The sequence below is a fragment of the Lycorma delicatula genome, chromosome 8, assembly GCF_047948215.1.
Source record: "Lycorma delicatula isolate Av1 chromosome 8, ASM4794821v1, whole genome shotgun sequence".
Classification (NCBI taxonomy): Eukaryota; Metazoa; Arthropoda; class Insecta; order Hemiptera; family Fulgoridae; genus Lycorma; species Lycorma delicatula.
Window position 1 is genome coordinate 104,212,379 of NC_134462.1, and position 19,179 is coordinate 104,231,557.

General features: G+C 27.9%; 1 protein-coding gene across 3 annotated transcripts in view; it reads left to right on the top strand.

The window, feature by feature from the left end:
• rno (PHD finger protein rhinoceros) overlaps nucleotides 1–19,179 on the top strand; it is a 63,799-nt gene that overhangs the window by 10,823 nt on the left and 33,797 nt on the right. For 2 of the 3 annotated variants that reach the window (XM_075372481.1, XM_075372482.1), the window contains exons 3-6: nucleotides 2,932–2,985; nucleotides 9,665–9,761; nucleotides 11,602–11,750; nucleotides 18,495–18,703. In XM_075372481.1, coding sequence (XP_075228596.1) covers nucleotides 9,713–9,761; nucleotides 11,602–11,750; nucleotides 18,495–18,703 — 407 coding nt within the window. In that variant the 5' untranslated portion in view covers nucleotides 2,932–2,985; nucleotides 9,665–9,712. Of the gene's footprint in view, nucleotides 1–2,931; nucleotides 2,986–9,664; nucleotides 10,077–11,601; nucleotides 11,751–18,494; nucleotides 18,704–19,179 lie in introns of all 3 variants that reach the window. The other variant, XM_075372483.1, reaches the window with a different exon arrangement.

Below are 19,179 nucleotides of genomic sequence, written 5' to 3' on the forward strand. Positions count from 1 at the left end.
ATTTAATTTATTTGTTTGTTTCATGTAAATTATAGAATTATGTACTAACTGATGATCTGGGATCCTGCGAAATTTGAATATTGGCATTAGTTTTTTTAGGCTTCTCTGTTACTGTGTTTTGGTGATCGAGTTAATTTTTTTAATGTATATCTATGTATATGTTATTTCTTTACATCATTTCAGAAGTTGAGAAATGACATTTCTTTTTCTATTCCTGATAATAGTTATGTACATTAAATGAATTGGGCAAATATATAAATGGATGTTAATAAATAGAAATTGAATTAGAATTATTATTATTTTTTTTTTGTAGACCACTTTTCAAATTATGTATATTTTTTAGTTAAAATATTTTAACTAGATGTACTGTGGAGAAAAGTTAATAGTAGTAGTTGAAGAATTGTTTCTAATTTGTAAGCATTATAGGACTTTTTTATTACTTTTTCAATTTTTTTTAAGAGAATTTTTTAAATAATGCATGTGAAGAGTATCCTAAAGCAACAAGTGTCACTTCTATTATGAATCTGTTAAATTTAGTGTAGTCAATTATTTATTTGTATTTAATCATCGACAAAATCAGAGATTATGTAAACAAAATTACTTATAATTTTTTTGTTAAAATTCATTAAATCATTTTTGTATTAAATTTTAAGATCTGTGAGTAGTTATATGTACCTGGTACTGAAAATTAAGGCAGTACAAGTCATTTCTGACTCTTCTGATTTTTTTAATTATTAGGTATTATATATTTTTTTGAAGTTTTGATTTATGTATTCTATTTTTTTAAAAATACCTAGTAGGAGTCTACTAATATGTAGTGTTATTATAGTAGAAAGGGTGAAAAGTAGTGCAACTGTTAAATTTTTAACTTTTCATGTAATAAGTTGGAAAATCAAGGTTTAGAATGTGCTAGTAGAATTTCAATACTGTTCTTCCATTCTATCCCGAGGTAATCATTAATTAGTTGTATTCTAATTATCAATACATACTGGGTAGCTGACTTTTTGGTATTATAACAGTTTTTTATGTAGCTATATGTAGTTTGTTATGTATGCAGTGTGTACACTGCTGAACTTCATATAGGGATTTTGGTTATCTTTGATCCTTCCAAAATAACGCTGCACAATTTATTCCCGAGATTTGGAGATTACTGTATAACTTACTACTACTCAGTGTAGTTAATATAACTCTAATCACCAGAATTTTTTTATCTCATCATAAATCTATTATAAACAATTAGAATATTGCTAACAACGGTATTGTTTTAATTGTATCAGAGTGCTAAAAAATAATTATTAAAAAAATAACAGTTAACTCCCTGTACATTGTTTTATTACATTTGAAATCAATTTATGTTTTCAAACTGCAATTTAGATTTGCTGAAAATTAAATTTTGTTAAATTATATATTATTTATTTTTACTTTATTAGCCAAACTTTTATTTTCTCTTCATGTATTTTATTGTCTTTTTGACTGGGTTTTTTATATGTGTACTGATATTATTGTAGCTTTAATGTTATGTATCGTGGATTATAAATGTTAACTCTCTTGTTAGGTTGTGCCACTGCAATTCAAACAAATAGTTCCTTTTTATTTAACAGTGCTTCTATTTCTTAATGTCATGATTTAATTTTGGTTTCGATATGAATGTGCAATAGTCTTTTAATCAGAAATTGAAATATTTCTACACTATTAACAAACTGCAAAGAAAGTTACCAAAAAGTCATAGATTTAGATTTGTTAAATTCTGTATCTAATAAAATTTATCTTAACCGTGCTGATCTTATAAATTTGTTTCAATATTTCTTTGAGATAAAGCAAGTTTATAAATTAAATGAGTTTATAATGATAAATATATATTTCTGGAAGCATATTTCTGAATTGATATTGCTTACAGATATTCATTTTCATTTAATTATTATGCTGTTCCTTCATCAGTTGTGTTTCAATGTTGCAGCAGTAGTAACACCGTTATTAATTTGTCTGGCAATTTTTGTAACACTTACTTATTTATTTGTTAACTGTAGAATTGTGCTTATAGAATAATTGTAATTAGTTAAAATGTATTTGTAAATAAATACTAACTACTTAAATCTGTGGTATAAAAATCCTAAGTGTAATCCATGTAATAGAATCAGACATCTTTTCAAATGAATTTTTATTATCAAAGAATGGCTGAACATCTTTTTCCTTATGAAAGGAATATATTACAATGAAATTCAAACAGAGAAAAAGGAATATCATCTGTAAAAAATTGCCAAATTTTACTCCTTTTTGCCAGTTCCTGCTTGTGTCAGCTATTGGAAGCTGCCACCATATATTCATAACAATTACCTGTTTGTCCTTATTTTCAACATATATTAAGTACAAGGTAGAAAATAAAGTATTGTTATTTTTAGTTTTGTGTTTTAAATGAAGAGTTTTCTTTTGATAATGTTGGTTCTGTTTAAATTAACCTTTTTCAGTCAATGATTGATTATACTTGATGATTATACTATAATCATTTTTAATAAGTTTTCAATTATGCCTAAATTGTGTGTGTGTGGGCGCGAGCATGCATGTGTGCAAATTTGCAATGTAATCAGTTTCTTTCCAAAAAGAGACAAAGTCGTTTAATTATTACAAATTTTAAAAATTAAAGAACAGATCCAGATAGATAATGTAAACATACAGATTAATCTGTTAAATTAAATCTTTATTTACAGTTATGTGGTAAAAATTTGTGTTGCTTTATCCAGTTTTCTTTTTGTCTGCAGATATGTTTTTTAGAGTATTATTATTTTTCATTATTGTTGTTCGCAGTTATTGTGTACTGTTAGAAAATTTTCTGTTTTCTTTTTTTTTCTATTATAATTATTGTTAAAATTAAATAAATCCATGAGAAAACTGCACTTGTAATTGTAAATTTTAATTTCTTTTTGTTTCTTTCAGATATTGAATATTGTGGCATTTTCCGCCAGAAATTTATATCACCTCAGCTATGTAGTAAGTTATTTTTGTTTTAATATTTTTGTCCTAATTTACTTTAATTTGTTTTCCTAATGACATGAAAAAATTTCAAAATTGATGAATATTAGTATTATTTTACATCGATCCTCTTATCACTTAATTATTTTAATAGATTTTTTATGAAAATCTGTTGAATTGTACACTTCTCACATCAGAAAGGTAAAAATAGGACAGAGAATAATTGAAGATTTCTGTTTCTTAAAGCATGCAAAAAACGCATAGTGAAGTGAAGAAATACATGGAGGCTCCTTACCCTACCCTTTAAACTGGTAATTAATAAAATTATCAAAACGGTTAGAATTACTGAATAAGTCAATTATTGAAAAATGGCTTAAGAACCTTTTGGTATTGTTTCTTGCACAGTCAGACAAAAAATTTAAAAATCAAAAAATTCCTGCACAGTCTGATCCAAATTTATGTGATCAACACATAAAGTTATCTAGTGAGCATCATCTGCAATCCTTTAGTTATCCATAATCTATTATTTGACAACACTATGCTTCCATGCAAGTGCATTGGGAAAATTGTGCCATTTTGTGTTGATATTTAAGTCATTTTATTTATTATGTTAGTAATGTACAGAATATCAAATATCATTGTAAACTAAGGAATAATTGCAGTGCAATTATAAAATTAATAAATACTGTACAATAGTTGGGGATATAAGTTTAACTTGTGCACAGATTCATGTGGTTCACATATTGGTTCAAAAGCAATAAGGAAATTGTGAAGATATGAATGATCTTTCATGTATAGCAGACCTTTTCATGTACAGATTAAATTTTTCTTTAACAGTCAGTGAATATCATTCAGTATGTCTTACTACTAATTTTAAAGTATGACTGCTACGTGTAGGTAGTAGGAAAGCCTTGTAATCTTGGGATCGCCATTTCATTTTTGAAAAACAAACCTAAACTTGTTTTGGGTAAACTAGAATATCATAATAATTTTTTTTTTCATTTAGATAGCTTGGTCTTTATGAAAAGGAAAACCATTGTAAATTATTTGTAATTCTACTGCTAACCCGAAACCAAATAACTAACATTTTATTTTATAAAGAAGGGTTTTATATATTAAATTTATAATTTGTGAAAATACAAAGTTCAGAACTTTTTGAATGAAAGGTAGGCCATTTTACTGAGGAGATATTAATAATAAAACTTTTTGCTTTTCATTTAATTTTTGGATTAATAAATAAAATTATTTAGGTTATAAAATCAGTATTGTTGTGAAATTGTATACTACGATAAAATTTATGAGTAATTGAAAAAACAAATTATATATATTTCTTGAAATTTAGTTTTATGAGGTAGCTAATTAATAATTGTAATAATAATTGTATTTCTAAAAATCTAATTCTGATTTTATCAAAGAAAGTTTCTGGTATATATGTAATTCTGTATCACATCTTTGTGGGTAATTTAACTATAATCATATTATTTCTGGAATCTAGATTCACTAGAAGTAGTTTATGCTGGCCAGTGACAATTAAACTATATTTTTTATACCAAATTGTCAGTTCAATATCACCTTATGTTGCGCTATATCTCCTTATATCATTTTTTACTTTATGTATGATCTCAGATTTATGGCAGGAGTTTGTGATTTGTTAAGATCAGGACCCCATGCTATATTATTTCAGCCATATCTTCCTGAAATTAGATTCCATGCTGGTAGGTGCCAAAACTGCTAGATTTTGTTATCTGACTGTATTCTATCTCTTTTTCTATTATGCACTCACATTAAGATTATCATAAATCTCAGCCTGCAAGATGATATTTCTAAACAGCTAGTGCATTTAAAAATAATAATAGCCAGCTTATAATAGGAAACTTAAATTAAAACATCTAATTTTTTTTTAGATTATTAATTATAATATAAATTAATATTATTTGAAAAAGGGTAGGAAAACATCAAACATCAGTATAGGTGTATATATATTTTTATATATTAAAGAAATTAGGTAGTATTATTTTATTAATGAGGTACTGAGTATGCCTAAAAGTGAGTTAGATTTGATCTCATTGTTAAGAGATAAATTTATTTATTTCTATTTTTATTGTATATAGCCATTAATTAATGTTACTTTATCAGTATTTTTACCATCTGAAATTTCCTGTATCATTATAGCCACCTCTGCTAAAAAAATTGTATTCTAGATATAATTAGCCTATGAATTCTAGAATGAGCTAGCTCATCTTCCTCATTTACAAATTTATGGTTTTTAATACAATTTTTTAAAGTACTGTTTTTGATTCTTTTTTTTATGTTTCTTCTATATTATCAAATATCCGAAATAAGATCTTTTTTTATTAGTAAGAAAAGATGGCAAATAAAATCAAATCAATTTATAGTACAAAATTCTATTTTTTAACTAACATTTAAATAAATAATTTTGGTCTGGACAAATTGTGGTTAAGCTAGATTGCAAATACGTTGATTTTTGGTAATTGAAAGTTTGTTGTACTATGATACAACAAACTCAATTGTTGTATTACGATACATACCGTATGCATAAAAACCAATTGCTAACCTGGAGATGTTGTTATTTTCTCTATATTGTTTTTGGGTAGGAATCTGTGCTTTAATAGGATGAAAATATAATGATAAATGACACCTAATCTTCCCTAATAAAGTTTTCAGGGTGACTGTTTTCGAAGAAAAGAAAAATAGTTTTGTAAATGTGGTGGACTTTAAATTGTGATTCTGTAAATTTTTTAATACTTTTGGTAAAACATTTGGTCATTAACTGAGAAGTTGGCTACACTTGCTTCAGATTGATAGTTATTTACATAGATAAGATTATTTTATATCAGTCACCACTATAGTGAAGCCAGTTATCACATAAGTGACTGATTTCAAGTGTTTCATAGATTATTAAACAATTGTATGGTTTTTATCATGTTATAAAATATTAAATAATATTTGAATATTATGAACTAAATTTCAGAAATAAATTTACAATTAAAAAATGTTTATGAAGAAAAAGTCTTTCTGAAATCTTGTCTTTTCTATTGGTTTTATTTCACATTTTGATGGAAATGAGTATTTGCATCACTATTGGAATCACTGGCAGTTCATTTTTTATAAACTCTATTCCTCATATTTTTTCATGAGACACCAGTAGTTATAAAAAATAAATATATTTTTAGCTGCCATCTTTCATCTCCAAAGCTAAAATGAAAAGCAGTCTTTTTCTGGGGGAAACAAAACATTCAAATGTTTTTTATGTTTACACAAACATGATAGATTAAAAATGTCAGTTGTAGCTTGTGATGTTCTAATTTTTTATCATGTCATTTGTTCACAGCTACTAATATTTTGTTTTTGTAAATTAAGTTTAAAATTAAATTTATTCTATGAAAGGGTTTTTTATTAATTATGACTTCATTTAAATAATGTAAACATCCTTTTCTTAAAAAATTGATAAAATTTAAAAAAAATTATATTTCTATGTTTCTTATATTAAAAAAAATTGATAAAAACTAGAAATCTTCTGAATTTTTGCACTATTTTTTTTTCTTATTTACTTTCATCTGCAAATACTATCCCCTAAATGCATAAATTACCTTAACTGTTTCAGTTGAACAACATTTGTATTACTCTTTTCAATTCCAGTTATTCTTGCACATTTTCATGTTACATTGTTTTAATTCCTGTTGACCATTTCCTTCTTCTCTCTTTAAATGACAGTGTCATCAGCAAACATTATTTCTGTGGTCAAATTCTGAACTTTATTTAACTGAATACAATATTTACCTACTTAGACCACAAAATTGCTTCTAATAGTTGGTATTAATGAATACTCAATTACTGTAGGCATATCACTGAATGTTGAGTGCATAAAAAAATTACAAAACAAAATAAATAACATAAAAAGTAGGCAAAGTAGATTACAAAACCAAAATTATCAAAATAACATTTGACAATATAAATGGTTAACAATGCTAATAATATTATATTTGATTCAGCACGGTTCTGTAGCATTGATTGTCAAAAGACTGCAATAACTTTAAGCGTTAATTGATAAATCTACATTCTTGGAAATGTGTCATTTGATGTTTTTGATGCAGAAATAAATATCCACATCACTGTATTAATAAGAAAATAATTAGCTTTATAACATTTATTTATCTCAACATACCTAGATCATTGATTTCATGTGTGCCCTTGGACTATGTTATATAATTGATGATATGATATTTTTGTAGATATTAGTCAATTTGAAATACAGATATTTAAACAAAAAAAATATTAATCTAGGGCTGAAATGTGTAAAGAATAGATTCCAAATCAGTTTACTAGATTCCAGTTTTTGTCTCACAAATGAAAAGAACAACAGTTACGTGCGTTTAATGTTTTTAATTTTCCATAACTCCACAATGAAACTGAGGACAGAAATGGGTTTCCTCAGTATTAAGTAATATGATAAAATTCAGTTTTTGAATTTAAAATCTGCTAAGATCTTAGGTATAATTGATTTGAGGCAGTACCCATTTGTGTGTAGTTGATATCTGCTCTAGCAAACCTGCGAGGAGCCATTCCTACAAAAATTAGATAGATAGACTGTATGATACAGCTCCTTCTACTGATTCGATTTTGGAAAAAGAAAACAAAATTCCTACTATCATTATTGAGAACTTCACATCTTTATACTTTCCTTATTTAAGCCTTATATACTCTATGAGTTTACTTTTTTAATTCATTACATATTACTTTATAATTTTCAAGATGAATATAATGACTACATTTTATAATTACAGCAAAGCTTTTATTTCACTCTTAATTATTTTTATTATAGACTTACAAACAGGATAAAAATGTTTAAGTCAATCTTCTTTTCGAATGTACACTTATTTCTGAACAGGGTCATTCCATGCCAAATCAACAAGCCTCTCAACTTGACCATCACCAATTTCAACAAAATTCACAGGATTGACCATCTATAAAGTGATGCAAAAAAAGTATTTCAGATTTTTCAGTTGCTCAGTTTTTGTGTAGGCCCCATAAAAAATTGCAAAAAGCTAGGTTCAGGTAATTACAAATAATTAATTTTCTCAGCTCGTATAAAAGCTACAGAGAGAATTTGGTGTCATTTTAAAGCTCTTGGAATGGGCTTTCATGTGATATATAACTTGACAAGATTTTGTGACATTAATAGGTCAAGGTAACCAAAAGATTTATTTGACGTATTTATTTGATTTATTTGAATATATCCAGAAGTGTATTTTATTAAAATTTGAAAAAATATATTTTTTTGCTTCCTAATTTGTTATACATGTGGTAAACATCTCATAATAGGATTGGAATGTGATCATGGTGAAATAAAGTAATCAACTTGTATGTATTCACCACTTAACTGCAATTCATACAGCTTCCAAAGATATTTACAGAAGACTTACACAGTATACACTTCTTTTTACATCTTCTGGTTAGCATTGTCCACTTCCTGCTTTAAGAGGTTATAAACTCTTCCTGTTGGATTTACCCTTGGATCTACTTTTGAAATAACATCACTGCTATATACATTAAGAACATCCTCAAAGTCTGTGTAGTGGAAGGAAGTTGAAGGTTCATGTGGATGTATGAACTTCATCTTCACTATTTGATTTTCCTCATTTGAGTCTAGAGTACACCCCAACCACCAGAGTCCAACATTTTTTGAATCCAAAAACCACATGTTGGACAGGTGGCAGAAATCTGAAATGTTTAGATCTGAAGATATTTATGAAAATTAACAAATTACCTTTGCAAAGCTTTCATAATTTGCGTTGAGTATTTCATAATCAACTCTACCACAATTATTATTGATTGTATTCATTTTTTATCTGACTATACATATAATATAGAATAATGATCATTTGAGGCAAGTGTATTGAACTCTCTTACAGGTGCAATATTAAAAATAAATAAATAAAAAAGACACAATATTGTTCATACCAATATTATTGTTTATTTTTTACAACGTTCGTGTTGTTGTTACAAGAGATGAAATTACATAGATTAAGAAAAAATAAAACCCTTCCACATAGTATGTAGGTTCAGGTATCTTAGTAAGATACCTGAAACATTAAAAATTAACATATCTATTTTAGTAACACTCATTTTTTCATCAGCAGAATAGTTATAGAAACATTAAAAAAAAATTGTAATTTTGAAAACCAGATGGCTAAAATATATAAAAACAACTAAAACATCACTTTGTTTTTACTAGTGTGAAGGGTATTGTTCACAATGCCCTTTAATGAATGCCCATAGACGACCATAATAAATCAAACTATAATATATTATCATATAAAGCCATGTTTGAGTAAAATTAATATCATAACAGGTAATTAAATTAATTAAATAGCTGTTTTACTTTCTAATCCTCTCACATTCTGGTAATAAATTCATATTATCACATAATAACCTATTTTATACAACTAAAATAAAAGTAATACAAAGAATATTTTAAAAAATTGATGTAATAAACTGAACAGACCCAGTCATTTTGTTCAAATTTTCATTAACCATCCAAAATTATAACTGAAATAATATAATTATTATTAACCAGAATAAGATGAACTATATAATTTAGAGAATAAGATTTTCTTCTTACAGAAAATAAGATACTTTTAAAATTATATTCTTTACAATTATGCGTTTTCTTTAGGCTCTGGAGCTGCAGCAGAGGTGATTCAACTTTACAGCTCGAACCAGAATGTCACAGCGTGCTAAAAGACAACTGAGTAGAGCAGAAGATGGCCCAGGTAGATGGTCGATTTGCTGTTAAATTAGTATTACTCATATTTAGTTGATCAGTTTTTTGTAAATAAGCATGCCACTTATTACTTACTATTCATGTAGTCCTTTTAGTGTAAGGAAAACGTTGTAGCAGCCTGCTGTAAGCATAGTGTAGCACTACTGAATCAGTTTGGGTCCGTCAGAAAGAAATGCATTTGATAGTAGAAATGCAGTATAGTATAACTATTGATATCTTCAGTTGAAGAATATACAGCTGTTCTTGTATGGTGAATACTACTTTCTTTCACCATCACACTTCATGGAGTGTTCAAATATCACCTGTAAGTAAAAAAAATTTAAAGCTTTATATCGGTTAAGACAAATGACTATTCAGTTTCTTTTTTCAAGCAAGGATTAAATTAGTACAAAAATTATTATTTCATTACTAATTCCTAATTTTGATTAGGCCACTGCGTATTTTTCAGGTATGAGTGCAGTTGAGTCAAGCATTGAATGCACAAGTTCCACTTTTCATATTTTTTATGTATGTAACACCTTTTTAGTAAGCAAGTATAATACTGGTTACAAATTAGGGAAATAAAGTGGAATGTATAATATATTGATTAGTTTATTCAATAAAAATACAACTCCTGAGAATATTTTTGAGCAGCAATGTTCGTAAATTCTCTGTTTGATTATTCTACACTTTTTCTACAAGTTTCTTTATGCAAACATAAATATTTAATTAATAATTTTTTAGTTAGTTCAACAAGATATTTTAATGATTCTTATATGAGGAGTAAGAGTATGTAGGAGTTTATTCCTTATGAAGTAAATAAGTTCTTGTTTCACGTATTTTCTTTCATATTGTACTGTTTTTTTTTCTAAGAGAATTATAGTGTTAAATGAAGAATTCGTATAATGTTAGTTTATTTTTTTAATTTTTACTGTGAAGTGTCTAGTTAGCAGTGTCTTTATTAGTTTACTACACCAATTAATTTAGTGTTCCAGATATTTAAGCATTCTTTCTGCCTGCGTAAAGCTCATTCATTTCCAATTTTATCCTTAAAGTCAAAACCAAATGTTTGAGATGTATTAACAAAAGAAAAAAAAATGTAAGAGAAATATTAGAATGTAGTGTTATTTCTGTGCAGGATAAATTTGTGGCTTTACTTATCTTCAGTTTAATTATTACTTGACATTTAAAAAAAAGTGTTTTGTAATTTTTTTTTAAAAATTCTACAAAACAAAAAGACATTGAGATAAAAGTTTGAATTTTTATTTACTTAACCTGCATAGAAACATCCTTTATAACTTGGCAAAATTTCACTGGATAAGAGTGATTTTAAATTCTCAACATTTCGATAGCAAGTACATTAATAGCTTTTATCTATTTATTTATCAATCTCTGTTAGTGTTTGTTTGTAATCATAAAATACTAAAATTCTGGACATAATCTTTCTACATAGCAGTATTAATTTGTATTTTTTTCCAGAAGCTCAGACACGTGTCATCTTTAGTATATCATCAAAGTGTGTTAATAGTAACAAATGAACAGTACGAAGTAAACAGAACTCAGTGAATTTTATTTTATTAAAATTTTACATTCAAGTCATCAACAAATTTTTTTAATACTGGACAAAGTTAATATTTACTATAATAATTATAACAAAGTTTATAAAAGTCAATACTGAAGATCGATTAAAAGTGCTTCTCAACCGGTGCACTTACTATTGTATATTGACCTTTAATTATTGTTTCTGATATTAATGAACAATAAAATACAATGAATACATATTTGATTTAATAAAAATTAATATATTTAATGTGTGATTGAATTTAAGTACTAATATTATACTGTTTCAGTCCCAACGAAACGTCGAAAGGGGCGTCCCCCTGCGGTGGCGGAGGAGGAGGAAACGTCCTCCTTGGATCCTGGGTGGACTCCTCGCCCAATTAATGATCTTAAAATAAATACTATTTACAATCGAAGTGCAACAGAAGCTCCTGCTGAGGTAATTTTTTCTGTTATTTTTTAGAAAAATAAAGTGATGCACTGTAGACTGGTAAATGAAAGATTTCACGAGCATGAGCTGTTATAATAACAATCATATTAATGCATATTTATTTAATATTAAATAAAATATAAACCTCCAAAACACTGTGTGTGCATGTCCTGAGAGGATTCTGCTAAACCTCTTAGGCACATTTATCTGATTAAAATAATGAAAAATGTTCATATAAACATGGGTCTGAAAACACTTCTTTAGCGAGTTATGGCTAGTGAAAGATTTCACCCTGATCTCTGCTCCGCTGCAAAAATGAAGCCCTACTGAAATTCTGGGAAGGTGAATTTAATGGTTTCTTATGGTTTTGGGACCTGAAAAAAATAAAAAAATGGTTCCCAGAACTGCAGCATCACCTTTATTTTCTAGAAAATAGAGCTTGTAATAAACAAAAAAATTGAGTTGAAAAACACAGTTTTTTAACTTTGGTGTAAAATAGCTTTGTTTGTCAATAAACAAATAAAAATATTGATTAAATTGATAGAGAATCTAATTCTGAGAAAATTGATGTAAATTATCTACCAACATCTCACAGCAGCAGTTAATTGTACTTTCAAGTGAAACAATAACAGAAAAATTAGGTTAGTATATTTGTCTGCCTGTATATTATGGTGTTATTTCATAATTATTAGTGCATTAATTTCCCATTAGAGGTGCTGTAATGCTGTACAATATTAGTAGTCTGTGTTTAATTTCCCATAGAATAAAGCTCTACAAACAAAATTTTCAATCATTATTGTGGTTATGATTCAGAATCTTGCTTCAATGTGCTGTATTTGTTATTGAGAAGTTAATTTTCAGTATAAAATTTTTTCAATTTGTGAAGTGTATGTTTCTGATTTATGTGTATTTAAGTAGTTCGTTTGCACTGATTTTAAAAGCTATTATAACACTGTAAAACAATAAAGAATTTTTTCTCATAGTATTTTTTCTCATAGTATTTTTTCTCCTGAATTCAAATATTATATTGGTTTTTCCCCATCACGCAAGGTTTCCAAGAGATAGACATTTATAATTTCAAACATTATAATACTTTCTGCATTCTTAACTACACAATATTTAAACATTTGACTCGCCTAGAAAGTAAGGAATGATGATTTTCTGCTATATTTTGTCTGTAGAGCAGCCCTCTTGATGGTCCAACAACAATCGGCTTGCATATTAGGATGCCATTTGCCTTGATACCTCTTTTCCGTAGTTGAAATCTCCAGATGAAAGTGTTTCCTGTACTTATTGTGCCAAGATTTTCTGGGGAGAAATCTAGGTGCGAGCGCAGGAAATGTACTTTTAAGGACATATTACAACCCAAATTTTTATAAGATCCTGGACAATATCACAGTAATTTTCTGCTTTTCAATTTCCCAAAAAACTCTGAGTAACATTTTTGAATGCTTGCCAAACTGCTTTCTCCAGTAGATTCAATAGTTCCTCAAACTTTTCATCATACATTAGTGATCATATTTGTGGACCCACAAATATTCCTTCTTTAATTTTTGCATCACTAATTTTTAGGAAACTTCTGTTTTAAGTACATGAAACCTGGAGGATTGTCCATGGCCTTGACGAAATTCTTCATTAATCCTAGTTTGATATGTAACAGAGGTAGATAACACATTTTTAGGATTACACAATGGGGTCATGTTTTACATTTTTCTGTTCAGGAATTAGTGATTTGCATTTAGACCATTCTTTTCTAATGAAATGATTTTTTCTGTCCCTACTATCCCATTCACACAAAAAACAACAACAGTACTTTGTGTAACCAAGCTGCAAACCAAGAATAAGTGCAATTACTTTCAAATCACCACAAATATTCCATTCGTACATTGCATATTGTTGAAGGTTTTCCAGTATAAATTTGAAGTTTTCATGTTTCTTTCATATTGTATCTGATATCATATATCTGGTTCCATCATATTTACAATGATCTCGGAGCTTTTACTTGACAATGGATAAATGGACGAAAAAACATTAAAAAATATTTAAAAAAAATTAAAATAAAAAAAGCTGTGGGTGATGGAGAAGTTCCGAATACATATTTGAAAACAGGATAAAAACTGCATTGAGTACACCTGTTGTAACTCGTGAGACAAAAATTGTGTTGACAATGTAACCATTAATAAGTGATTTGTTCTGTAGTAAAAGGAAAATGCTGTATAAGTTTTGAAGTTAGGAATATGCAGATATTCATTTCACCTGTAGTTTTTGTAATGGCAATACTAAACAAGGCGTTGAAGAATATCATCAAAGATTCCCAATCACAACATTCCTAATCAGCAAGTATTTGCTGACTCACTGGTACGTAAAGGAAAGCAGAAAATTTAATATAACATCTGAACAGGAAAAATGTGAATGAGCATTGAATCGCGGTTAAGCATACTTGTTTCTTGACTCACCTCTCCAAAGCCTCAAATATTTTACAATCTGGTATGCTCTGATCTGGATAATTTTCCCGGTATTCACGCACATTAACCAATCCATTTTTATAACATTACCATAAATTAAAAACTTGTCTATCAACTCTCCAAATAAAAAATTTGTGATATCTTTCATAATGAATGACTGATCAAATAATAACAGCACAAACCGCTCAAATAAATATTCAAATGCTAGACACAAAACTTAGTTGTTGATCAGTTGTTATTGCCAGCCTATGAAAAAATAAAAATTTTTATTATGTTTTAGAAGGATATCTTTCAAATTCACTTTTATAAGTTTTAGTTCTTGTATTAAAATCGTACCACTTTCCCTATCCAATTTGTATGTTTTGTTTTTAATTAAAGTTGAACTTCTCAAATTTATATTTAATTCTAATTGACTTTATTGATATCAATTTTCTCAGATTTAAATCCTTTACAAAGTTAACTAGACATTTTTATTTGTTTATTGGTAATTTAACAAAATTATTTTACTCCAAACATAAAAAAGTGTATTTCCTGACAAAATTTTTTTTGTGTTTTTATCCTGTTTTTCTTAAAATCTAACTGAGATAGAGATCTGGGACCACTTTTATTCAATTTTTTAGATCAAAAACCGTAGGGAAGCACCAAATTTCCTCCTTGATTTGTATCCTCTGGTACAATTAAAATAATTTCACTGTGAAAATAATTTCACAGAGAGAGCAGAAAGCCGAGCTAAATGGTTCGTGAGCTGAAACTCTTTGACGAATTGTTTTCTGACCTATGTTTATATGAACTTCTTTCTTATTTTTGGCTATAGAATCTCAAGAGATTTCCTTGAGATTAACTTACTGTATTAATTTGCAATAACTGGTTTTGCAATATCCTGCATCTTCAGTTGGTATTATTAAATTCTACATTTATTACATTAAAATTTATCTTTTCAATGAAATTTTTTCAAATGTTTGTTATCTTTTTTAAATAGATGTTCACCTGTTTGTGATAATTTTTTGTTTTTATTTTCATTCTAAACCAACTAGATTGTTTTTGGAAGAATAAAAATGTTATATGTTTATTGATAATAAAGAGATTTCACAGAAAATAAAAAAATAAAAACATTTAATAAATCAGTTAATCACAAAAATAATAATATTTTACAATTAAAGTTAGATAAAACATAATTTTAAAGTATTACCTATTTTAAAGTAATGATATTTTTGGTAAATCAGGCAAAATGAAGACTCCTGATAATGTAAACATATTTATGTTTGTAAAGAATTACTTAGTAGAAAAATGAATAGCATGTTATGAAAAATAGCTGAAAATTATTAATTTAAAATAATTAACTAACATCATTCTAGTTTTCATTTACACCTCTTGCACCTAAACTTAAGGGATTGCCAAAAATTCATAAAAATGACATTCCCTGATGGTCTGATGATTACTGATTGATTTTAAAACTGCACTGTACATATCTTCTACTTGTTTGTGTTTAATTTCTGATGTGTTCTTCAAAAATATGTATCACAAAACTAAATAATTTCATCTTCCACAGTCTATATATGAAGTGGATTTTCTCTACATGCTTCATTTTCATGCAACTTTTTTTTAAAAATACTCATTGCATCCCTTGTATATTGTGCTCCTGAGTATCCAAAATGTTGATATTTTGAATGTCTCACTAGCAATAGATTAAATAATCTAGCAACTGGAGGATATGAGCTGGATTCCAGCTCAAACCAATGTTGGTTTGTATATATTTTAACATGATGAACAGAGCTTTCAAAGCTCTGGCGGGGATGAAAATAAAATAAAAAAAGAGATAAATTATTTGAATAAAATACTTAAAGAAAGTGGTTATGACTGAAAGTATATAAACAGTAATTAAAAAATAATAATAATAACGTAATTTACATGAAAGGATTTTATAACAATAAATGGTTAAGTAGGATAAAAAAAAGGAATATATCACATATAGTTATGTAATAAAATTGAAAAATTATCTGATGTATATGATGATAATATGTGTATAAGATAAATACAGAATTCTCTTAAATCAAAAATATTTCAAAATTGTTAAAAATTCAGAAGAGAAAGAAAAGTCAAATATAATTTATCTCGTGTGTATAAAATATAATCTGATAACTGTAATACAATGTCCATAGGAAAAATAACCATCATTTAAAAAAAGAAGATTTTTCAGAGCATTTAAGAATGGAAACGACTTTTCTGAAATTGTTTAATCAAAAACAAAAGTTATCAGCATTGAAGGTAGTGCAGAAGTTATAGAAATGAACTAAAATATTAGTAAATAAATTGTCTGCTATTACATTTAAATGTAAACTAATTGACCACCAAACAGAATTCGGTTAAGTATAAATTAGCAATACTATATAATATAGATTTTAACCTTATTCCACTTAGCTCCTTAATGGATGAATATTTTATTAAGAAATGTTATCTTGTAATTTTTAAGGATTATTCTTAGAATCTTTAAAGCACTTAAAAGGCTTTAATAAACTTTTTTTTTAAGCTGTTCTAAAAAAAAAAACTGAAATTGTATTAATAAAAACCCTTATAAATTAATGATAATAAATTAATAAAATAAGAGAATAACAAAAATGAGAATGGACAGAATAATACTAACAACAAAATGACTAATAATAAAATATAAACTTAACCAGAGCAATTATAACCAAAAATCAAAGAAACAAAACAGCAGTGGACTAGCAAGTCTGAGATGCTGTATGTGGGTGGTCATGTGTTGTGGAGAAGGAGAACGTTGTAAATCGGTTGCTGGCATAATTTGTTGTGATAAGCAGTACTGATGTCATCCAACAACTGGCAGTAGTATGCTGCACTTACCATCCTTCGTTTGCACAGGAAATCAACCAGCAACACACCTTTTGAGTTCCAAAAAACAGTTGCCAGAACGTTTCCATCTGAAAAGCATTTCTAGACCTCGGTCTGCAATCCTTCCCTTCTTTTCCTCCTTTCATACCTGTTCTCTTGCTTTGTAAGGTGTAGTGTGGACTCCTGTTTTTTCACAGGCCACAATACGGTTCAAAAATGCTCTCATTCCTCACAGTGAGTCAGAAGTTGCTAACAGATGTCTTTCCGGATATTTCTCTGTGTTTCAGTGAGAATACATGGAATCTACCTCACCGATACTTTGCTGCATCTAAAAGTGTCTGACATCATAGTATGCACAGTCCCAACATATATATCCACCTCTGATGCAATGCAATTTCAGTAACAGTTATACAGTGGTCACGTGAATGTTGTCATTACTGACACTGGTCTGAAGACAATGCTCGTGACTTGTTCTCCACTGCAACATGGCCATTTGGACATTTTTTGGCCTAACAAATACTTGAGATTTGACAGGGTAGTATCTCTGAACTGTGCCTGGAGTCGAGACAACATTTTAGAGGATTTAACTCCTTCCTTCGTGAAAAATCAATTTTTAATTTGTTGTGCAACAGACAGTGGTATCTCTTGCTTATCTTACAATGGTATCTTCTGTTACTGATGTAGGAAAATGACCTATGAATGTTGGCCAGTTGCCCCCCCCCCCCTTTACTCAAAGTGATTTCTACAGAGCATTTGACAAGTTTTACCGACACTGCAATGAGTGTATTAACTAGAGAAGGGTTCTATGTAGAGGGCTGATGTGAATAAATTTGTTTATCTTTAAATCTGAATTTTTATTTAATTGAGTTCAGGAACTTTTCAGATGTATGTGCACACATACATGTGTGCCATTGTATATAATGAAAAAATATAGTGCTGTTCTAAAAATAAATAAATAATAATTGATTATTTTAAAGGAATTAGAATTATTGTATGTGTTAAAACCATACAGTAAGGCTAGCATTCATAAAAAGCAGTTACTTATAACTATAATATTTAATTTGGCTCATACATTATATAAATTGTAAAAAAAATATAATAGCTTATATTCAAATATTTTTTGTTCATTAGCCTAAGTGTAATATTATAGACTTTTTAACTTTAGCTGGCTTCTGCATATAGTTGCTGGGACAAAAATCATAAACCGTGGATATAAAATTTTATTTTCCAGATTTAAAAAAAGGATATGTTTCATTGCATATCAATGGGAATTTAAAATCACTCTCAACATTTAGAATTAACTAATAATTATTTATAATTTCCAACAGGTTTGTTATTATTCACTGAATCAGATAGCCGAATATTTATATGTATATGGATTATTATTAAGGTGTAAGCAGTTTAAATTTGAATGTTATCAAGATGTCTTTTTTATAATTAGCTGTTCAGGAAAGATCTCATCAGTGCGATGAAACTGCCAGATTCAGAACCTCTTGCAGTCGATGAGTATTGGGTCATTACAGATCAGTGGAAACAAGAGTGGGAACGCGGTGTTCAAGTTCCAGTCAATCCTGATTCACTACCAGGACCGTCCGTCAATGTTATAACACATAATCATCAGCCAAACAATAGGCATCAAGAATTTAAACTGTGAGTTTATTTTAGATTATGATATTATAGAAAAACTAATTTTGATTTTAATTGTTAACCATTGTTCTTGTGCGATACTTCATTATTTGGAAGAGAAACAGTGGTCAAAATTCTAAAAATTGCTTAATATTAAAGTTATTTCATTCGTTATCTTCTTTCATTTTTTTTGTTTCTTGAAGTTTTTTTTTGCTGAAACACATCTTCACTAAGTAAATTGAGGAACCTTTTTTTTCTGGAAGAGAATGGAAGTCCCTTTACATATAAAAAATAAGAAAATTATTAAAGTTTTAGCATATTTTCTTTGATTTTAAAGTAGATCCAAAATCAGCAAATTTAAAAAGCTGTTTTCTTTTATCTCTTGGCAAATGTTTTCTCTTCGACATGGCTAAGATGTCAGCCAGATTTAAAATGTAGTTGATCCATCAAATTTTGTTAAAATCAGTTAGACACGGCTGTGCATGTAAATTTTCCAGACT